This window comes from Macaca nemestrina, chromosome 2, assembly GCF_043159975.1.
Source record: "Macaca nemestrina isolate mMacNem1 chromosome 2, mMacNem.hap1, whole genome shotgun sequence".
NCBI classification, from domain to species: domain Eukaryota; kingdom Metazoa; phylum Chordata; class Mammalia; order Primates; family Cercopithecidae; genus Macaca; species Macaca nemestrina.
In genome coordinates, this window is record NC_092126.1 from 35,027,284 (window position 1) to 35,046,180 (window position 18,897).

At 40.0% G+C, this 18,897-nt stretch overlaps 1 protein-coding gene and 1 long non-coding RNA gene across 4 annotated transcripts in view; one reads left to right on the forward strand and one right to left on the reverse strand.

Annotated features, from left to right (window-relative positions):
• ACP3 (acid phosphatase 3) overlaps nucleotides 1-18,897 on the forward strand; it is a 54,847-nt gene that overhangs the window by 21,671 nt on the left and 14,279 nt on the right. Inside the window, exons 6-10 of the mRNA XM_071090921.1 lie at nucleotides 2,154-2,246; nucleotides 4,665-4,797; nucleotides 9,664-9,746; nucleotides 12,466-12,569; nucleotides 16,418-16,587. Of these exons, the coding sequence (XP_070947022.1) occupies nucleotides 2,154-2,246; nucleotides 4,665-4,797; nucleotides 9,664-9,746; nucleotides 12,466-12,569; nucleotides 16,418-16,587 (583 nt within the window). The remainder of the gene's footprint in view (nucleotides 1-2,153; nucleotides 2,247-4,664; nucleotides 4,798-9,663; nucleotides 9,747-12,465; nucleotides 12,570-16,417; nucleotides 16,588-18,897) is intronic.
• LOC105490373 (uncharacterized) overlaps nucleotides 1-18,897 on the reverse strand; it is a 76,306-nt gene that overhangs the window by 7,004 nt on the left and 50,405 nt on the right. The window contains exons 6-7 of one of the 3 annotated variants that reach the window (XR_011619691.1): nucleotides 14,966-15,051; nucleotides 11,102-11,205 (exon numbers count right to left, since the gene is read on the reverse strand). The exons of 1 other annotated variant lie outside the window; for it this stretch is intronic. This is a non-coding gene — a long non-coding RNA (uncharacterized lncRNA). The remainder of the gene's footprint in view (nucleotides 1-11,101; nucleotides 11,206-14,965; nucleotides 15,052-18,897) is intronic. One more of the 3 variants, XR_011619694.1, reaches the window with a different exon arrangement.

An 18,897-nucleotide genomic window follows, 5' to 3' on the forward strand; every position in this document is an offset into this window, starting at 1 on the left:
TACCGTGTTCTTGTCATGTAGGTTCTGCATCGATGTATTTTTACATGGCTTCTATATTTTGAGTCATGTTTGGAAAAGCTTTCCCCACTCCTAGGTTATAAAGGAAGTCTGCAATGCTTTCTTCTAATTCCACTCTAGCTTCATTTCTCATTTATATATTGAATTCATTTATAGTTCATACTGGTGAGGAGGTATGAAGTATGTATCCTGTTTAAGTTTTTTCCTGGAAGATTATCTAATTGCCCCATCATTATTTATTGAAAAGTTCATTTTTTCCCCACTTATTTAAGCTATTATATATTAAAATTCCCATATGTGTGGGGCCTATTTATGTAATTTTTATTCTGTTTAATTTTTTATTAGCCAAAACTTGGGTTTTAATTATTAAGACTTTATAATATGCTTTAATATCTAAAGGGCTAGTCATCCCTCATTGCTTTTTCTGAGTTTCCATGGCTATGTTTTAATTTTCTTTGTGGACTTTAGAGTCAGCTTCTCTAGTTCCAAAAGTATTTTTTAATTTTTAGTATTTTCATTAGGATCATATTAAATTTATTTAACTTAGGGAGAATTTGCAACTTTTCACTGTCAAATCTTCCTTTCTAAGAATATGGTACATGTTTCTGCTTGTTTTATCTTAAAGACTATTTTAGGGTTTTCTCCATATATGTCTTTACATTTTTTGTTAGGTTTGTTTCAGGTTTATAGTATCTCCAGTTTTCAAAAATGTGTACCTCTGATTTCTTCCTTTTGCCTATTTGCACTGGCCACTACTTACAGTATAATGTTATGGGCAGTGTTGGTAGTGGGTATGCTTGTCTTATTTCTGATTTTAGAGGAGTTTTCCTAATAAGCATACAGGCTTTTAAACTAAAATAGACATATTTTTATCAAATTAAGGAAGTATCCACCTTTCATATTTTCTTGAGTATATTTTTTAAAATCAATATTAGTTGTTTAATCTCCTGAATGATTGTTTTAACATTTTTAAATATAATCAAATTATTTTTCTCCTTGGATTAATTACAATGATTGATTACATTCATAGATTTACCAGTGTTGAATAGACTTTACATTTCTCAAATCAAACCCATTTCCTTTTATGTGACATTGAATTACTTCCTATTATTTTATTTACACCTTTCGCATTGATATCGCATTGAACTAATAGTTTTATTTTGGGGGCAACCTTTGTCAGTATCCGTGTTACACTTAATTCATAAGAAGTTTTTGAAAGTTTTCTTTCATCTTCTATGCTCCAGAACAGTTAAAATAGCATTAGAATAATTTACTCTTGAAAAGCTTGGTAGAATTCCTCTATGATAGTCATCTGGCCCTGGAGCTTTTATGTTTGAGAAAATGGCAGTAGGAGCTCTTTAACAATAATTTCTATGTATTTTACGAAAATCTGCTGGGGTTAATATTGGCAAATTGTAGTTCCCTAGAAATTTCATCCATCAGACAGACTATCTTCCAAAAGGCTTCCCAGAAATGGCTGCCAAATCCAGCAATCAGATAGCTGAACATTGGGTCTCATTATTGCGACAATTCAAGAAACACTCAGAACCTAGTGAAAGATTTGCATTCCATCCAAGTTTTATATGTACAGCCAAAGACCAAGTCCTATTTCTGTTGCATTTTCCTGGATGCTTTGGCCTGAAATATGCTTTCTTCTCTCACCTGGGACATATTTACACATGAGTTATACTTTACTCACTTCTAAAAATAATCTGAGGCAGTGCACTTCAATCCAATTCCAGCACACACCAGGAACATGTGACAGAGAGCCAGCATCTATCTACATTTTAAATGTAGTAAGAAGAAATCATCAATTCGTGTTTGTAAAATTCTTTGGAATGGCATTATCGTAACCAATATTACTGGTGCATTTTTCTGTGAAGAACGGTGGTTCTCACCAGAGGCACATTTGCCTCACAAGGAACATTTGGCAATGTCTGGAGACATTCTGGGTTACACAAGTGGGAGATCAGGAATGCTACTGGCACCTAGTGGGCAGAGGCCAGGATCCTCCGAAACATCCTGTAATGCACAGGATAGCTCTCCACAACAAAGAATTGTCCAGCCCAAAATATCAACAGTGCTGAAGCTGAGAAACCTGTATAGGAATTTTTCTTTCTCTGTTTGTGTTTCAGGATTTTATAGCTACCTTGGGAAAACTTTCAGGATTCCATGACAAGGACCTTTTTGGAATTTGGAGTAAAATCTACGACCCTTTATATTGTGAGGTAAAAGAAAAAAAAATGACAGGTTAACTTGCAATCTGATTTTATGATTCATGCTTATTTTGAAATAGATGAATATATTTTCTTTTACTTCTTTATGAATGTATTACTCATACTTCTTTCGACGTTGAAACATAATTCACAACTTCCTTAGATTAACTTGAAAATGCTAACTTCTCTTTTCTCTCTATTATTATTTATGTTTTCGCCCTTTGGAAAATTACAAGCAAAACAGCTTTTCTTCTATGAGTTTCCACTTTAGTTTTTTCCCTGTTTGGATTCAGTAGGAGCTTATTCATTTTGCAGCCACTCAAAAATGCTGAGTTCCTGTCCTGGGTCTTAATGAAAAAACAATGTTGTTATAAAGAAAGAGGGGAAAATTACCTGATTTCCAAATGTAGAAATAAACAAGCAAAACACAAGCCAGGCTATTTATCTTTGCTTACCAGGAAAGAACCTCTTTCTTGCTTTGCGATGCATTTGAAATATCCTTTGTGGCCAGATAAATTATGATTGTTTTTCAAGGTTACTTGGTGTTTCTCACTCACCATGCTCCACCTTCTGGTACTCTCTATTCCTGTTTTCCCAACTAGTTCACTAAATACGGGGCAAGATTCTGACCACCCATCTAATTCATATTAATTTCTAACTTTGAGGTCATCGTGACAGTCTAGGGGGCAGCAATTACTTCCGTAGTCCCATCTTAATAACAGATGACACAGTTTGCCTCCATCAACCCTAGAGTTAATTGACCCAATCACATGCTACTTTCCCAGTATTTTCACTTTATCATCAGCATCTATTTCAGTGAAAATTCGTTAGCCCTGTAAAAGACTCTTCAGTGAAAGCAGGAGCCCCCATTTTCGTTCCAGTCTTGATTTTTTTTTCTTCCTTATGACAGTTTTATCTGAGCTATTCCAAAATGTGGTCATGTTACGTGATATCTTTTCCAAATCTCTCTCACTTATTTCCTCTGTAGGTCACTCCACTTTGGTCTCCTCTTTCACGAACTCACTTTCTCTCTCTCTTAATCCTGCATTTGAAACTGGGGGACTCCTAATCAACTCTTCCTAACGGGTAATAAATGTTGGCATAAGGTGTCTACCTGCCCTGCTTGTACTTATTCATTCATTTTAACGCATATTTACCAAGTGTCTACTGTGTGCAAGGTGCAGGCTTTCCTCAAGAGTCAGTGACCTACAGCCAGTTGTGGTGGCTCCTGCCTGTAATCCCAGCACTTCTGGGAGGCTGAGATGGGAGGATCTTTTGAGGCCAGAAGTTCAAGATGAGCCTGGGCAGCATAACAAGGCACTACCTCTACAAAACACTTTTAAAAATTAGCCACGTGTGGCCAGGTGCAATGGCTCATGCCTGTAATCCCAGCACTTTGGGAGGCTGAGGTGGGTGGATTGCCTGAGCTCAGGAATTTGAGACCAGCCTGGCCAACATGGAGAAACCTCATCTCTACTAAAAATACAAAAATTAGCCAGGTATGGTGGCGCATGCCTGTAATCCTCAGCTACTCAGGAGGCTGAGGCAAGAGAATCGCTTGAACACAGGAGGTGGAGGTTGCGGCGAGCTGAAATCGTGCCACTGCACTCCAGGCTAGGTGACAGAGCAAGACTCTGTCTCAAAAAAAAAAAAGCACCACATGTGATGGCATGCACCTATAGTCCCAACTGCTCAGGAGGCTGAGGTAGGAGGATTGCTTGAGCCCTGGAGTTTGAGGTTACAGTGAGCTGTGATGGCCACTGCATTCCAGCTTTGGTGACAGAGCAAGACCCTGTCTCTGAAAAAAAAAAAAAAAGTCAGCAAACTAGACCTTGACAGGGGTAGGGGAGAATATATTACTGAAGGCTCCAGAAATATATTGCCTTTCCTAACTGGCCCCTCAGGTAGCCCATTCAGCATTTTTTTTTTTTTTTTTTTTTTTTTTTTTTTTGAGACGGAGTCTCGCTCTGTCGCCCAGGCTGGAGTGCAGTGGCCGGATCTCAGCTCACTGCAAGCTCCGCCTCCCGGGTTTACGCCATTCTCCTGCCTCAGCCTCCCCCCATTCAGCTTTTAAGGAAATATCATTTAACTCTATCAGGTTCATAGAAAGATTTCTAACCCTTTCATAAAGGAATGAGGTATTATTTCCCTACTGCACCCTTACTCTACAAAATATGAGCCACCCACTGATCCAGAGTTAAACCAAAAGCCATGGGCTGGGTAGGAATGGACAAATTCATTTATATAAGCTTCTCTTCTGAAAGTCAATACCACTACTTATCACAATATGAAGTTCTCTTAGAAAGAAATGGCAGGACAAGCAAGTCTGGCCCTACTAGTTCTTGTGGGGTGAAAAAGGATAAAATAAGTCAACAAAGAGGACAGTCATACAAATACACATACATTTTTCTTCCTTTTTCTTTGCTACAGAGTGTTCACAATTTCACTTTACCTTCCTGGGCCACTGAGGACGCCATGACCAAACTGAGAGAATTGTCACAATTGTCCCTTCTGTCCCTCTATGGAATTCACAAGCAGAAAGAGAAATCTAGGCTCCAAGGGGGTAAGTATTAAAAAATGAGAGGAGCATATTGGATTTGTGGTTGAATGATCTGGGTCTGAGTCCTAGTCCCTCCACTAATCAATTGTGTGATCTCAGACAATTCACTTAATCACTCTTACACCAGCTTCCATTCTGCAAAATGGGGATATTAATGATTCCTACTTCATAGACAGTGAGTATTAAGATGAATGTATGTATTTAAAGGGCTTAGAACAAACAGTACCTGGTACATAATACCCTGTCAATCAATGTCATATGTTAGTGTAATCATAACTATTACTCACTCAGGCCCTTAGTTTTCTATCTGGAAAATGAAAGCCAAAGCTAAATGATCCTTTCCATCCCTTCCAGATCAAGAATCAAGGATCTTTGTCTGAGTCCCATGAAAATCAGTTGTGTCTTGTGGCCTATATGATGAATTTTTCAAGTGGGAGGTATGACAAAAGTGGCCTGTTTTCCTGAAACCCTGAGTGGTAGTCATTCTGAAAGCTGATAAAATATATTTTTCAGGCAAATTGTTATATTTTTCAGACTAATTATGCACTATTAAAATACGTTGCAACTGACAAGTTTATAACACAGCTTGAAATTTTTCATTGACATTGAAAGCTATTGAGAATTATTTATCAGTGATGCCTCTTCTTGGTTAGAACTGGCTCTTTGTAGCACAGGACACCCTGCCATATGAAGGCAGACCCAGGCAAGAGGATGCTGGATTCTTGTAATCAGGATAAGTGGATGGAAGAAAAAAGTCAGGACCAGCAAAGACAAGGACAGATGTTGGGGCCTATGAGAGAAACTGGATGGGCAGGCCAAGATACCAAATGGGGTGTCAGACTCAGATGTGGTTATCATAGGTATTAAAACTAGGGATAAAGAAAAAGAGAAAGTCCATCATGTCAGGTTGACATAATGAGGAAAGTCCAAGCCACAGGAGATGGTCCAAGTCAGATTGGCACACATATTCGAGGCATTTTGAGATTAATAAAATCGCATCATGACTCCAGCCATTGACAGACACTATTCACCATAGCATCAGGACAAGTCCATCAAAATCCCAAGAGAATGCCTAGAGGCAAAGCATATTAGGGCTGGACCAGACTCGGAGGTTGTTCACTGAGGCTACTTAACTAGGGAAAAAATTCAAATCACTGTCCAGAAAAGGAGTCAATTATAGCTAGAAAAGCAGGGCTGCCCAACAGGTATAAAGAGTGAGGCAAGCTGTAATTAGGGGAATGAGGTATGAAACCAGGATGGTCAGGAGCAAATACATGTGAGATGAATAAAGTAGGTTGGGGCAAAAAATTTTCGACAGTGGCCATTAATGACATGAGGATGTTGTAGACCTGCTATTACAGAAATCCTGATTGCATGGCACAGAGACAGACTTGGTAGAAATGTGCAAGTCCTTACTTCACATTAAACACACGAGCAACGAGATCCAGCCTTGAGGAAGGGAGAGCCTCCAGAGAGGAGTCTTAGATGGAACCTGGAGTATTGGAAAAAATTACCAGGCAGGATACATATTGTGTATATGGGCAGAAGCTCAATCTTAAGTGCTTAACAACAAAAGATGCAGAGGGTACCATGGAAGCCACATAAGCACTCAGCCTAATTTCTGGCCCACCAGGTGCCAGCAGTGTGACTCAGTTGCAAGCCCCATCAGATGGTAGAAGTGGGACTTCTAATAAATAAATCCCAATTGGGTTGGGATTTATTTCCCCCAACCTAGTTATGGCGGATTCAGGCATCTAGCCCCTCACAACTCAAAGTGCAGTCTACTTTTCAGCATCAGCATCAACTACCACCTGGCTAGAAATACAGGCCCCACTCCCAAATGAGTTGAATCAGGATCTGCATTTGAATAAAATCCCAGCATGCTTTATACTAGACGGGAGTTGACAGTAGTCTAACAGTAGATGTAGAGATGTGTATATATGAATAAGAAATGGAGTTGCTCCACTTTCCTCATGTTTCCTCTTTTATTCCCCTTGGCTACTAGAAGATTACATTTGGGAGAAGCCACTTCCCCTCTCTGGATCTCTGTTTCACTACCTATGAGGAGATTAAACTAGATTGTGTCTATAAGAGTCCTTCTCTGAGATGTTCCCTGATCTTGGATTCTAAAGGCTGGCACTTGTATGAAACCAGCAGTCCTGCTTTCTGGAAAAAGTCCAGCACCATTGTTAAGCAGGAAATTTTCTCCTGTGTGGTTCTGCCAAAACAAAAGCTCAGACTATTATTCAGATCTGGCTGGGCAAGAGAGATTTGTCAACTACGTGTTCATTCAATGATGAAACAGCTGAACACAGTCCTATACAGAAAACACACATTGTCTAGGTGACAAAGAGTAATGTGGAAACATCAGGGCCATCTTCTGGCCTTTGCTAGTTCTTTGGTTAGTTTGTTTTGTTTTTGTTTCTTTATATTTTTTGTTTGTTTGTATGTTTGTTTTTGAGACAGGGTCTCACTCTGTCCTCCAGGCTGGAGTTCAGCAGCATGATCAGCGCTCACCGTAGCCTTGACCTCCCAGGCTCAAGCGATCCTCCCACCTCAGACTCCCAAGTAGCTGGGGCTACAGGCATGCACCACTATGTCCAGCTAAAAATTTTTTTTTTTATTTTTTGCCAAGACAGGGTCTCTCTATGTTGCCCAGGCTAGTCTTGAACTCCTGGGCTCAAGCGATCCTCTACCTTGGCCTCCCAAAGTTCTGGAATAATAGGCATGAACTACTGTGCCCAGTCTAAGTTTATTTCATCATTTAACTTCAAGGGTGACACTGCTCAGTAACACACACACACACACACACACACACACACACACCCCAAAAAAAAAAATCCCTGGGGCAAATTTAGGACCATATGGCTGGTCATATCAGTGAAGAGAGCTCTTCTTGCTCTAGGCCAGAGGTTGGCAAACTACTGCCTGTATGCCAAATCCAGCCCACTACCTGGTTTTGTAAATCAAGTTTTACTGAAATACAGCCACACTCATTCATTTATGCGTTGTCTATTGCTGCTTTCATGCTACCACCGCAGAGCTGAGTAGTTGCAACGGATTTTATAACCCACAAAGCCTAAGACATTTACTCTCTGGACTTTTACAGAAAAGTTTGCCAACCTCTGCTATAGACTAGAAATGAAGGAAGTAAAGTTTATGTCTTCAAATCAATGATATTTCATCTAGTTTATAAAGATTTAAAAAGGATACAACAGATAACTTTGAAGCTAGCTTTCCACCACAGCATGGTCTAATGATTACAAATAAAGGTTTTGACACAGGACATGCTAGATTTAAAGCTCTCCTTCCCTGCTTACAAGTTGTATAATCTGATTAAGTTGCGGAGCCTCTCTGAGCCTCAGTTTCCCCTATAAAACAGAATATTGATATTCCAGAGCCTGAAGAGAATCATGATAGTCACCCCAATCACTCCTGGGATAAGGCTGTAATCATCCCAGAACCAAGAACTGATATATTCATTACCAAAACTGCAGCCTGACCAAAAGGCACTTGTTGACAAAGGGCAAGTTGCTGACTGCAGGTGGCTGTCATGGCTCCCAAAAGCTTGGCCACAGAGTTTAGCACCAATATGACATGTTAATCAAGCTAAAGTCCCTAATGCATTCCACAGGGCAACCCTCTCTGAGAGGGAGGGATTTAGACCTATTAGACATGTACATTCAGATTATCCTGTTCATCCTCAAGGAATTTCCAGCATCTACAGAAACAGCGGATCACCTACCTCATTAATTAACCCCTTTTTATACTCACTGGTGTATACAGACCTGTCTCTTCTTACTGTTTTATGAGTTTTTGGAGGGCAGGGACCAGGTCTGATTCTCCTAGCACAGTATCTGGCCCATCATAGCTGCTCAGTATGTGTTTGCTGAGTGGACTACAGAACCTGAGATTATAGTCAATCTGTTAATAACCCGCTCATTACAACACACACATATACACACACACACACACACACACACACACCCTACTGGTCATTCTCAGCCAGGAGAGCACATGCAGGGTAAAGAGACCAACAGAGACACCAGATAGTTATAGATATCTCTGAAGCAACATGTCCTTAAAACTGGATTTGTTTTGGCACCACAAGGTACCCCACAGCCCTCAGTGCCTACAAATAGGATAAATACTGTAAGCTCTGTATCTGTCTTTCACCACCTGAGGAGCAACAGCAGTTAGGTGTCCAGATGTAAAGTGTGAAGAGCAAAAGTTTCCTCTACTGAAGACAGACAGAACCTCAAATGAAAGCTAAAGATGCTGGCTGTCCCCCACATAGTGACACCTAGGGTAACGTGGAAAAATGATCCACAGAGAATAGTCCATGATCTGTACAAACATCCAGAGAGCTGCTTTCTCCCATGGCCTCCCACAGGTCTGACTGCCAGAGAGTAGAAGCAAGACGGGTGAAAACAGAGGAGTACCCACTGTGCTGTCATTTCAGGTCTGCTCTGGAGAAGAACATGGACTAAGAATTATCTTTTATGATCTGAAAAAGCTGTCTGAAGTTCCTTCCAAGTTTATCAGCCTCCTAATCTGAGCTTTAACAAAACCTGGTATGGTACAGTCCTAGTGTGCCAGTCCAGCTTTCCTCACCTGGCTGTGTGAGTCACTTAATATCTCTGGACTTAGGATTCCTTACCTATAAAAGGGTTGAGACATAGGATTCGGTTTTTAAAAAAGGTATGTAAACCACACTACCTAACACAGATGCTCAACAAAATTAGATCTTTGCCCCACTTCTTAAGTCATGGCAGGGAGGGTCTTCAGCTATGAATTGACAAAAAGCTAATGAACTAAAATAGAAGCTTATGTTTGGTTCAGTTTTGTTATTGATTCATCTCCTTTAAGGTGTCCTGGTCAATGAAATCCTCAATCACATGAAGACAGCAACTCAGATGCCAAGCTACAAAAAACTTATCATGTATTCTACAGTAAGTATTTTTGTCTTCATTTAGCATCTATTTGTTCAAGTGTATGATCTCTTGAAGCACAGGACCTCATCTTCTTTATCTTCATTTCCCCATCACCTTGTACATAGTAGGCATTGCACAAAGCTTTTAGAATTAAATGCATCATTCTGGCCTTTAAGGGATTTATAATCTAAACTAACAAGAAGACAAACATAAACACTATACAAAACAGTATGGAAATGCCATGCAGGCAAGTGCTTTAGCGCCTCAGAAAAGCTAGGCATCCCTTCTGTTCCAAGAGGGTGGAGAAGAGAAGCAGAAAGGATTCCTGGACAAGGCAGCACATCCAACACATCAAGATGAAAGGGCTTAGTAAGTGCTCCTCACTAGTGTGTAGGACAAATAAAGTGAATCATTAGGACTTAGGTGGAAGGCCAGGAGTAGTGCGTGGAAAAGGTGGTACCAAATTAGTGGACAACTGTGCTGCTCAATATGGAATCTAGTAGCCACAAGTAGCTACTTACATTTAAATTAATTATGATTAAGTAGAATGAAAAATTAAATCCCTCAGTGTATTTGCCACATTTCAGGTGTTCAATAACCATATATAGCCAGTGGCTACTGAATTGGACAGCAAAGATATACAACATTTCCATCATCAAGGAAAGTTTTTTAGACAGCCCTGCTATAAAGTGTCAGAAGTTTATGCTGGATGGCAGCTGAAGGGCCATGTTGTCCTGCTGCTTCTTTGTTTAATTGTAGAAAGAAGCAAGGAAGCAAGGGAGAACCCCCTGTCAGTGTTGGCTCAGGGAAGGCAGGGCAGGAGTGACAGGATAGGAGCAGCATTTTGGAAATTAATTATTTTGTAGAATGACTGGATGTTGGGAACAGGATATGGTGTAGAAAGCTTTTGTGATAGTCTAGAAAAATGGGGATGTGGCCTAAAATTAGGGCAGTGACAGGAGAGGAAAAGAGGTGAGCCAGGTTATAACAAAAGCTGAGTGTGCATTCTCAGTGATGAATTGGAAATAGGTGGAAGACAATGATGTGGAAGGTGAAGCCCCAGATGAAGTCTAGTTTTCAGTTCTCAGTGGCAGGAAGGAGGTGGTCTTGGGCTAGGTAAATGTACCGATTAGACAATAGGTTTGAAATGCCACAGGGGCATCTAAGCGGAAAACTTCAGATGGCAAAGAGAATAGAAGGAGGAAAGAGAAGAAGGACTGCAACTCAAAGTTAGAGCGACATTTGGGAGTAGAAGGAAAACAGAGCAAGAGATCTTAGAACAGGCTTTCATCTTGGAGAAGCCAGGGAGAGAACAGTCTGAGAAGCCAGGGAGAGACACCGTGTTGGGGGAAAATTCTGCAATTGTATTATACATTCAAATAGCTGCCCATGGCGTCTGGGATGAGCAGGTAAACAGGACATAGCGTGCTGACTCCTTTCACTCACGTCTCCATGACGAAAGATTTCTCAGCTGCGGCTGGAGAAAGAAAGTCATGTTTTTATTCATGCAAGAAGGTGAAAGAGGTGACTGAAGTTTGCTTATTATCAGGAGCCCTAAATGGTATAGACTAGGGAAATAGCCCTGGGCAGGAGCAGAGTGCTTCCTGGAGACAGACAGGCCTGAAATTAGTCATTTCTGCCAATTTTTGTAGTGTCTAATCTGATTTCTAGTTTTAACTTATGGTGTGACTTCCAGCATGTCATATCTGTAGCCCCTTTTTTTCTCTCTCTCTCTCTATTAGATTACTTCTAACCCCTTTTGAATATGTGCATACTGCCAAACAGTTTAGGCAGCCAAATGTTATCCCAATTTTGTAGATATGGAAGTTGAGGATTGCCTAAGATTACATAGCTAATCAGTGGCAGAAAGGGGGTTGAAAACCACTCCCCTATACCTTCCAGACACTCTGGGGTAAACATTTAGCTTTACAATTATTTTTAAATTGCACCCTATACTTTCTAGTATTTTATCTTCCCTAAACATTTAAACCTCATATATTCTTCTACAACTTTAAATCACAGATGATGCTAATCTATAGAAAAATATAATCTAGCATTAATGTGTTTGAAATACTTTGAAAGTATTTCAAAAAGGCACAGCACTTAAGGAGACTTGATTCAAATTTACTTTCTTTCATTTTTGGGTTATATGACATTAAGCAAGTTGCTTAATTTCCCTGGGTCTCAATTTCTTCATCTTTTATTATTATTTTTTAAATTATTTTATTTTATCGAGATGGAGTTGCACTCTGTCGCCTTCTGAATGCAGAGGTGCAATCTTGGCTCACTGCAACTTCTGCCTCTTGGGTTCAAGCAATTCTCCTGTCTCAGCCTCCCAAGTAGCTGGATTTACAGGCCCACGCCACCACACCCAGCTTTTTTTTTTTTTTTTAGTAGGGATGGGGTTTCACCATGTTGGTCATGCTGGTCTCGAACTCCTGACCTCAAGTGATCCGCCTGCCTCGGGCTCCCAAAGCGCTGGGATTACAGGCATGAGCTACCACACCCAGCCAATTTCTTCATCTTTTAAGTGGAAATAATGATACATATCTAAATCGTACTGCCTAGCACACCGCTAATACGCAACCAAAATCTTTCCTTCTCTACTTATTAAGTCATTATGGGGCACATGGGAAATTGAATTGAATCAGAAGCCATCATGGTGCTCTACAAGTGTTTCATACCTATTGAATGTGAATCTGAACAGGCTTGATAAAATTGATTTCAATCTCTGTAGCATGACACTACTGTGAGTGGCCTACAGGTGGCGCTAGATGTTTTCAACGGACTCCTTCCTCCCTATGCTGCTTGCCACTTGATGGAATTGTACTTTGAGAAGGGGTAAGTGACTAAGTGCTTTTCAAAACCAGTATCACTGGACCTTAGGTTTCATTATTATTATTTTGGGTTAAGGGTTGTGTGCCTGTTTGTCTTTGATTTGGTTTTATATTCAGAGGGAAGAATGGTGGTAACAAGCTCTTTGCTAGTCATGTTTCTTTTTTCTTTTTCATGAAGACTTTTACTGGAAAATAACATGCACAGTAGATGAAAAATTTGGGAAATAGCCTATGTAATAGAAATTACATTTTTAAAAAAATTAAGGTATTCTAAGAAGTAGGCATGTATTATATATATACTTGGCAAGAGAAAAATTTATTGATGGTTATATAATATCTTTTAAATTAAAGAATTCAAACATATTCATCCAGCTTCTGATGATTCATATCCACAAGTCAAGATTCTTAAACTTCTAACTGGTGTCTACCTCTTTGTGACCTGGTGTGGCCCTCACCAGATGACCACGGCTTATCTTGAAAACGCATTAGAAGGGTCAAAGTTAGAGTAGCCAAGTGTCCCAGTTCACCCAGAATTGACCCATGAAATCTGGTGTTCTCAGAACATGTGAATTTCATTGTTAAAACCAGGAATGTCCTGGAAAAACTGGGGAAGAATTGATTATCACAGCCAAGGTCATGCCAAAAATGTTGATCTGCTGTGACAATGACATTCTCATTGGGAGGAGAAGAAGGAGGTGTTTGGGACAAGTTACCAGACTTCATGGGATATTATTAGTGAAATAAGAGCAAGGAAAGGGCTGAGTTAAGGCAGTGACCCCAGAGTTTATTTCAGGATTAGTCAGGGAGATCTATTTTGCCTTTCCCTCAAGGCTTTCACAATAGCTGCACCCCAACCTGACTGCAGTTACATGGGGACCTGGCTCAAAAGAACCCATGCTTGTTTTAATGATCTGCTGTTGCCATCTTTAAATTGTAATAATGTTTAAGCAATGGGCCCTGTATTTCATTTCGCAAATTTTGTAGTCTTGGATGTAACTTTCTGGCCCCTGAATTTGTAGAGTAAGAAAGTAACAGCACAGAGACTTCATTCTCAACCAGTATCTTCACTGCTTACAAAGAGAGTTCTGCACAGTTAGAGAATGGTAGATACATTCTTTATTGAACCTCTAACTAGGTGTCAGGCACAATGAACTAGAACTAAAATGTGGTCTTAGTTAACCTTGCTTTCAAATATCTAGAGTCAGAGTGGAGAGATAAGACCCACAAAATGGAGATTGGCCAAATAGAGCAGAAAATGGGAATGAAAGGACTAGTGACATACAACCCTCTCTTAATAACAAGTCCAGCACAAGTCTGCCCTTCAAAAGCCCAGTTCTGGGCACAGAGTTAATAAATCCAACCAAATTCCAGGATCAGCTTCAGGAGCAGGCACCATCTCCTTTGGGATAAGACAAGAGAAGCTACTGACTCTACTTGTGCCTCCCTGTTTTCTGGTTTCTGGACCCCAGTGGTCCAGAGCTTGCTTTCTGGATGCACAGAAGCATTTTCTCCCACTGAATTGCCTTCTCTTACCACCCTGAGTTAAATCTATATTATGAATCAAGTATGGAGTATTTTTTCAACTGAGGGCCAGTGACATACAGAAAATAATTAACCAAGGGTCACATAAAGGTCAAGACCAATTTGTTGCTATATTAGGATTTTTTTTTTTATTGGCACTCTAGGGGAATATCAAAGGTTAAACATGATTGCTTTTAAGTTAGGAACAAGGTGGCTTCGAGTTAATAAATTCTGTCTAAGCCTGCTTATGGTGATCCTGGCTGTGAAGTGATCTCACATTGTCTTGTGAGAAGATATGGAGAGAGACAGAAAGAGAGAATATTTTAGATTTTCAGCCACCTTAAATATGTAAACTGTTCAGGTTGTAGAAAAGGTAGCTAAAAATATTCTTTAAAGATTTAATTTTGGGTTAGATAGAGATTTAAAATCATAGACTATATAAAATAATTCATTAAGTTAATATTGCTTTGTTTCACTTTTACATTTTATAAAATGATTTTATCTAAACTCTTTGTATGCATCTTTTGCTTGTGTCTTCACCACTAAAGCCAATTTTGAGTCTTTTAAAATTGTTTCCCACATATATTCACTAATAAGGGTAATTTTGTCTTCTATATAGATGAACCTCACATTCTTGAAGGCTTAACCCAATGAAAGTTAATTTCACACTTATCTAACAGTACAATGCAGGTGTACATTAATAGATGGGATTCACACGTGGTGATTCAGGCACCCAGGGTTCCCTTTTTGGACCTACAGTTTCAAGAGTGCCATGCTCACTTGCAGGCAGCTTGTAGAAAGGAATGAAAGGGTGAAGGCAGCAACCTGCTTATCAACCACATCAGCTTTTTAAAAGAGACACATATCATTTCTACTCACTTTCTACTGGCTAAATTAGTGACTTGGTTCCACCTAGGTACAAGGGAGTCTTGGCAATGTGGTCACTTCTGAGCCATAATTCAATTCTATGGAAAGAGAATAATGGAGTTTGATGGAGTATTGATCATCTAGGCTATATCATCTTAAGACAGAAGATGCTGTTACTGAAAAAGTTATTCCAAGATATAAGCATCCATTCATATAATATTAGGGAGGTTTTTGTAAGTTTTATAGACATTTTATTTTATTTTATTTTATTTTATTTTATTTTATTTTAGAGATGGAGTCTCGCTCTGTTGCCCAGGGTAGAGAGCAGTGGTGTGATCTCAGCTCACTGCAACCTCTGCCTCCCAGGTTCAAGTGATTCTCCTGCCTCAGTTTCCTGAGTAGCTAGGACTATAGGCATGTGCCACCACGCCCAGCTAATGTTTGTATTTTTAGTAGAGACGGGGTTTCACCGTGTTAGCCAGGATGGTCTAGATCTCCTGACCTTGTGATCCGCCCGCTTCAACCTCCCAAAGTGCTGGGATTACAGGCGTGAGCCACCGCACCCGGCATTATGACATCTTATAAGTGAATATTTGCAGTTACTATGTTTATATGGCTTTTTAAAGTGATGTTTTAAAAGGCTTGTTTATAATGACATCCAAAAGTAGCCATTGGAAGGTTACCACCAAAAGAAGGATCACTAAATCCTACCTGAGTTCCCCTCCTGCCTCCTTGATTAGCAAATGGCTTCCATAAGCAACTCATGGTGGTTTAACTGAGGTTAATTTACACCATTGGACTTTCCCAAATAGTACATTGTTGTTTTTGGGGGGGGTTTTGTTTATTTTTTTGAGCTTAAGCATTGAGAGAGCTCTCCTTAATGTGACACAATGGAAGGACTGGAACACATACCCACATCTTTTTTCTGAGGAATAATTTTCTGATACAGTCTTGCTATATATTCAAGCACATATGTTATGTATTATTCAGTTCCATGTTTATGGCCTAGTTAAGGAAAGGGGAGATACATTCAGAAGAAGGACTGAAAGAAATATTCAAGAAACAGAAAAAAAAAAAAAGGAGTAAATTAGAAGCCTATAAAGAAGGGAGGAGGAGAAGGAAAACCCAACACCCCCACCTGCCTCCCACTTCTTATCCAAAGGCTCAAAGTCACACCCAGCTCCCTGCAACCATCACTTCTCACCACCTCCTCTGATTTTGCATCCTGGTGCCCACCTCCTATGTCCCTGTTCATCTAACAAACAAGCCCTCCCATTTCCACCCTGCAAATCTGTCCTGCCTGCCCCAGTCTCCCCATTTACACACCTAAATTGGCTAAAATCTCCCCATAAGTTTTTCCATTAGTCCCTCAACTGTCATGTAATAGTCCAGGTGGAAAGAAATTCAGTGGCAGTTCAACAACACAGAACTAACAGAGCTCTCTCCTCTGCCTTTGTCTGCCAGGGAGTACTTTGTGGAGATGTACTATCGGAATGAGACGCAGCACGAGCCGTATCTGCTCACGCTACCTGGCTGCAGCTCCAGCTGTCCTCTGGAGAGGTTTGCTGAGCTGGTTGGCCCTGTGATCCCTCAAGACTGGTCCATGGAGTGTATGACCACAAGCAGCCATCAAGGTACTGAGGACAGTACAGATTAGTGTGCACAGAGATCTCTGCAGAAAGAATAGCTGCCCTTTCTCAGGGCAGATGATGCTTTGAAAACGTACTTTAGCCATTACCCCCAGCTTTGAGGAAAATGGGCTTTGGGTGATTATTGTATGTTTTAGGGACCCCCAACCTCAGGCAATTCCTACCTCTTCACATGCCCCTTCCCCAGCTTGCCGTAAAACTTGCCTAAGTTTTGTTTTGTTTTTCAGTGTTAATGTAAAGGGGCAGCAGTCCCAAATATAATCAGAGATAAAACTTAGGTCAAAGTTCATAGAGTTGCCGTAAACTATATGACTGGCCACACAGGACCTTTTGTATTTAAGGATTCTGAGATTTTGCTTGAGCAGGATTAGATAAGGCTGTTCTTTAACTGTCTGAAATGGAACAGATTTAAAAAAAAAGAACGCACAATCTAGGGTAGGAGCAAGGAAGGAAAGATGTGAATAGGCTGATGGGCAAAAAACCAATTTACCCATCAGTTCCAGCCTTCTCTCAAGGAGAGGCAAAGAAAGGAGATACAGTGGAGACATCTGGAAAGTTTTCTCCACTGGAAAACTGCTACTATCTGTTTTTATATTTCTGTTAAAATATATGAGGCTATAGAACTAAAAATTTTAAAACTCTTTGTGTCCCTTGGTCCTGGAACATTTATTTTCCTTTTATAGAAACAAAAATCAAACTTTACAGAAAAATTTGATGTATGTAATACATATAGCAGCTCTTGAAGTATAGACATCATAACAAATAAGTCATCTGATGAGAACAAGCTGTTTGCGCACAACACATCAGGAAAGAGAGCACCACATGATGGAGTTTCTCTAGAAGCTCCAGTGATAATAGATGTTGACTCTAAAGTTGATTTAAGGCCAGGCATGGTGGTTTACACCTATAATCCCAGCATTTTGAGAGTCCGAGATGGGAGGATCACTTGAGCTCAGGAGGTCAAGATCAGCCTGGACAACATGGTGAAACCTCATCTCTACATAAAATACAAAAAATTAGATGGGCATGGTGGTGTGTGCCTATAGTCCTCAAGGAGGATCACTTGGCTACAGTGAGCCAAGAGTGCACTACTATACTCCAGCCTGGGTAACAGACTGAGACCCTGTCTCAATCAATCAATCAATCAATCAATCAATAGTTGATTTAAGAAAGGAAGTATAGGCCAGGCACAGTGGCTCACACCTGTAATCCCTGCATTTTGGAAGGCTGAGGCAGGAGGATCACTTTAGGCCTGGTGTGTTCAAGACCAGCCTGGTCAAGATAGTGAGGCACTGTCTCTACCAAAAAAAAAGGAAGGAAGGAAGTGACACATATCAAACTGAAACAAAATTAGAAATGTAATTATGTTCTAAGTGCCTCCAAGTTCAAAACTTATTAGAAATGTAATTATGTTCTAAGGGCCTCCAAGTTCAAAACTTATTGGAATGTTGAGAGTGTGGTTACGAAATATGTCAGGAGGACAAAAGGAATGTGTAAGTCTAAGTCTTTAATGCCGGTATCTTCAGAAAACCTAAGCAAACTTACAGGTCCTGCTGAAACTGCCCACTTTGCAAGAAGAAATCATGTTCAAAGGACATTCTTAAGAGTCTTAGAGCTTTGCCATGTGGCAGATCTACATGTGTCTAGAGAACACCGTGCTCTATTACCATTATGGATAAAGATGAGATGGTTTCTAGAGATGGTTTCTACTGGATGCCAGAATCTAGAGCAAAGCCACCCCCGTTCCTGGTTGGTCACATGACTGACAAAGACATCGATTGATACGCTTCTTTGTGTTATTTCCTTCCCAAGTAAATGTCTGTCCTTGGGTCCATTTCTTATGCTTGTAACTGTCTTCTAGCAGTGAGCCAAATGTAAAACAGCGAATAAAGTCATTATTAGGAAGTTCAAAAGCATGGATTTTATAATGAACTTTAAAAAACGTATGTGTGTGTTTAATTAAAATAAAATTCCTCTAGGCAGATTTCAGGAGCTCCCTTTGTGTCTGGGATTTTTGTTTTAGTATAACAAGATGGAAAATATTAATATAAAGTAAAATGATTTGACTGGCTTAAATGAACATTTTACATTGAAAATGTAGTTTGGACTTTACCACTTCTGATAAAGGCAAAGCTGGGGATGGCTCTGCCTCATCTATTTAAGATGGAATTTGCAGAGGAAACACCTCAGGAAGTGCACAATATACTAGGGAAGTAAAGAGACACATACTGGAGTAAAGAGACACAAACAAAGAAAAACCAGAGCTATGTCTTATGACTACACAGGTTACTGTGG